This window comes from Chenopodium album, chromosome 11 (genome assembly GCF_948465745.1).
Source record: "Chenopodium album chromosome 11, dcCheAlbu1.1, whole genome shotgun sequence".
Lineage (NCBI taxonomy): Eukaryota > Viridiplantae > Streptophyta > Magnoliopsida > Caryophyllales > Amaranthaceae > Chenopodium > Chenopodium album.
The window spans coordinates 50,336,417-50,339,954 of record NC_137844.1 but is presented as its reverse complement, the minus strand read 5'-3'; the positions used below and the strand labels follow the sequence as shown (position 1 = coordinate 50,339,954).

Below are 3,538 nucleotides of genomic sequence, written 5' to 3'. Positions count from 1 at the left end.
CGGGAGAGACAATTGGTACTTTTCAGGGATTACTTTTCCTCATTAATCAATTGAATTATATGTTATGGGTAGAACGACTATTGCATTAATTGTATTTGTGGTGATGCTTGATCTTGGATATTATTAGCATTTGATTTGTCATATTACTTAGATTTAATCGTTTTAATTATTTTTAGTTATTAATTCTCATTATTACTTTGGTTACTTGCTTAGTATTTATTTGAGTCTGTCTAATTAGTCAAACCATAATTTCTTGGGATTCGATCGATCCTTACTTGCCTATCTACATAGTAGTAGTCTTGTTAGGTTATTTTTGTTAGGTACACGATACTCTTATCAGGGAAAGAGAGAGAAATTGTGATTTACTATCATGAGTCTTTCGGCAAGGGCAACCATTGGGAGTCTTTGGTCATTGTTGGTCATGTGACTTGGTAATGGATGAGCGGAAAGAGAGAAAAATTATATAATAGTCCATGACCAAGGTTTTTTTGATCATCCATTGGATATGCTTTGATTTTTCCATCGAAATATTCTCCAGCCTTTAAGAATTTAAAGGAACATCGATACCAATTATGTTACTCATTGTCGTTGTCAATACCATCAAAATCCGTAGCTTAATACAAGTACTAGTAAATGGTATAGCTTTTTATTTTTTTTTTCTTTTTTTTTGGTTTTTTGAAAGAAGTATATGGTATTTCTTGTATAGTTGCATTTGCAGTACATCAAAATCAATGGTAATTAAAAGTTGACATTTTCTATTTAAAATTCATGGTATATATGATGATAAGATACAAATCAGGTAGGCATTGACACCAACATATTTCTGAATCATGGCCTATATCTTATACCATCAAACATTATCTAGCACCTAGTATTAGGTGCAGTGACAAGTTTACATTCAAAGCTAAAATTAGCAATTACTTGTACTTGTACAGAGTATATTTTATAAGTGCATGAAACATCAATAACTTGGATCTAAATGTATTGTACTTAATTATTCTTGAAACATACGGGTGAATAATTGACAATAATTACATGTTATCAGTCCAAAAAACACATAAGAGATTCAAGAAAGTAAAGGAGAAAACTCGAGATTTACTCTTAAACTTTATAATATGAAAATTTGCATTAACATTTGTACCTTCGGAGCCACACATTTTCTATATCGGCTACACTTAAGATACAAGAAATCTATTCAAGGGTCAATAGGCAATCCATCTAAATAGGCGATGTTTGCAACAACATTGACCAACCAAGGGAAAATATAAATACATACAGAAAATCAAGGGTGATGATTAATGAATCATCGGAAGTTGACTTTGGCTTGATAAGTCATGCCTACACTCCAGTAAGCTGGGACAACATTGTAAGCAATAATAGTTTCACGGGTGGAGTAAGATTGGATTTTGAAAGAAAGACATTGGCCTCCTAATTGACCAAATGCTTGGTATGATGCTCCCCAATTGTGGCTCATGCTAATCCACCCAGTTCTAGAACCTTTCACCCACATTTTGGCAATGTCACCCGCACCACCAACATTCATTACCGTCGTTAGTAGCCAGTAGTTGTTCCCTTGGAGGCTAAATCTTATACCTCCTTTCTTTCCACATGGGACCCTATTCGGCCATCAATGAATATAAAAATGATTAAAATTGATCACTACCGATCAAAAATAAGTTTTGACCAAATTATTGATTTAAGCTTGACTTATGGTGAATACAATTAAAATATATTGTTAATTACAAATAATAGGTCTATATCAAATAAAATGAGCAAGTCAAAGTATAGTTTATTACCTCCGATATTGGACTGGAACAATGCCGGCCCTATAAAAGGCAATTTTCTTGAATGCAGGCATGGAGAGGTCAAAGTGGGCTCTAGGAGGGTTGCACCACCCGCCAGCATTGCTATCCTGAGCCCAATTTGGAGGGCAAAGGTTTGTAGCAGTGACGGTAATGGAAGTCGACCCATGGCCATAACCATTACGGTTGCACCATTTTGACCCGACACACATTATTTGATAGCAACTACCACAACCATATCCATTGTTGAACAATACGGTGCTTAATGCTGCTGTATTGGTACCATACCCGTTGTTGAACAAATTTCCATATCCACATGCTCCTCCTATAAATACAAAAAGTTCATCAATACTTCATAGATAATAGTTATAAATCATACTTCAATTCGTACGACGTAAATGATTTATTATTTCACTAGGGTTAGTAAAAAGGGAGGCATACATTAGGCTCAAACATGCATGCATATTTGTTCTATTTACCCATAAAGGTAAGAGAGCCATGTCTATTTAATTTACGAGTAGAAAAGGCTAGCCATATTTTATAAGAAGGATTAGAATAACTCATATTTCATATAAAGTTAATGTTAAACAAGGGTTATGTACTCCTGTGAATTATTGAAGTGTTTCATAATTTGAAAAAACAAAAATAGATAAATTTTTTTTAATGATTTAGAATTTACCCATTGTTTCAGAGGCACTATCATCACCATAAAAAGTTGCATGAGCATATTTCCATTTACTTGGCTTGAAATAAGTAGCATATCCGTTTGACAATCTCACCATTCCTAGTACTACAACTACTAAAAACAACAAGCTAAATCGCCTTGATTTTTGCAAAAGAGAAACCATAATTATGATTAGATAAATTCTTTGGCTAGGATTTGAGATCGATTATAATTCCTTACAATATAAGGTTAAAAGATGTAGAAATTTTGAATGATGATTTAGTTATAAGACTATGCAAGGTTTATATAGTGTTAACAAATTAAAACAAATGGGAATGTACCTAAGCTAGAACTTAGTGATTCCCACGAATAATAGTATGGCAGAATAATTGAAAATACACAAAATTAAGTCTACGTTACGTTGATCCGTCTTAATCACAAATGTTCAATGTTTGCGGTGGAAGATCAACGCTATTTACGTGCTAGCAAGTTATATTTGATTATCTTATATGACTATAAATGTAGTATTGTAGTTGGTAGGAACAATTTTAATTTATTTATAATAAAGCGGATATAGTAATATATAATTTCATGAATTTTATTGATCGTTGTTAACAATTTGTGAAACATGCATAATTTATTTAAATACTATAAGGTTTAACCACCCCATTTTTTAAAATTAAAGTCACGCAAGCATCTCCTAGTCAAGTCAATTTTTCTATTAGAATGGGCCAAGCTAAGAAATATTGTTGTAGCTAGTAGTAGTCAGTTTCCTCCTCGTCCACGGCCTCTTTCTTGAATGAGATGATATCACACTTGGGTACGTTGGTACGTACTTGCCCATGTCGAGCTTTTAAACTTCAACAAAACAGTAATTAGGAGAAAACGGCCTCCTGAGCCTTTACCATTAAACACATATATATAGGCTTACAACATTAACCTAACTTACCAAAAAACTCCTAACAAGATATATACAAATATATTCACAAAATATATCCAACTTAACATAAATATATCCTAACACTCCCCCTCAAGTTGGAGCATGTAAGTCACGAATGCCTAACTTGTTGAG

General features: G+C 33.2%; 1 protein-coding gene across 1 annotated transcript; it reads right to left on the bottom strand.

The window, feature by feature from the left end:
* Positions 1–1,303: 1,303 nt before the first annotated feature.
* LOC145569078 (expansin-A7-like) lies at positions 1,304–2,650 on the bottom strand. The gene is made up of 3 exons (XM_081628450.1): positions 2,482–2,650; positions 1,797–2,127; positions 1,304–1,616 (listed from the first exon to the last, which is right to left on the bottom strand). The coding sequence occupies exons 1-3, from the start codon at positions 2,648–2,650 to the stop codon at positions 1,304–1,306; spliced, it is 813 nt and encodes a 270-aa protein (XP_081484576.1).
* Between the last annotated feature and the right edge of the window lie 888 nt (positions 2,651–3,538).

Coding starts and splice junctions, on each gene's coding strand:
- LOC145569078 (XM_081628450.1), bottom strand. CDS start 2,650: ATGGTTTCTCTTTTGCAAAAATCAAGGCGATTTAGCTTGTTGTTTTTA. Junction 2,128..2,481: donor TAGTGCCTCTGAAACAATGG/GTAAATTCTAAA, acceptor TTGTATTTATAG/GAGGAGCATGTGGATATGGA. Junction 1,617..1,796: donor GTTCCAGTCCAATATCGGAG/GTAATAAACTAT, acceptor ATGGCCGAATAG/GGTCCCATGTGGAAAGAAAG.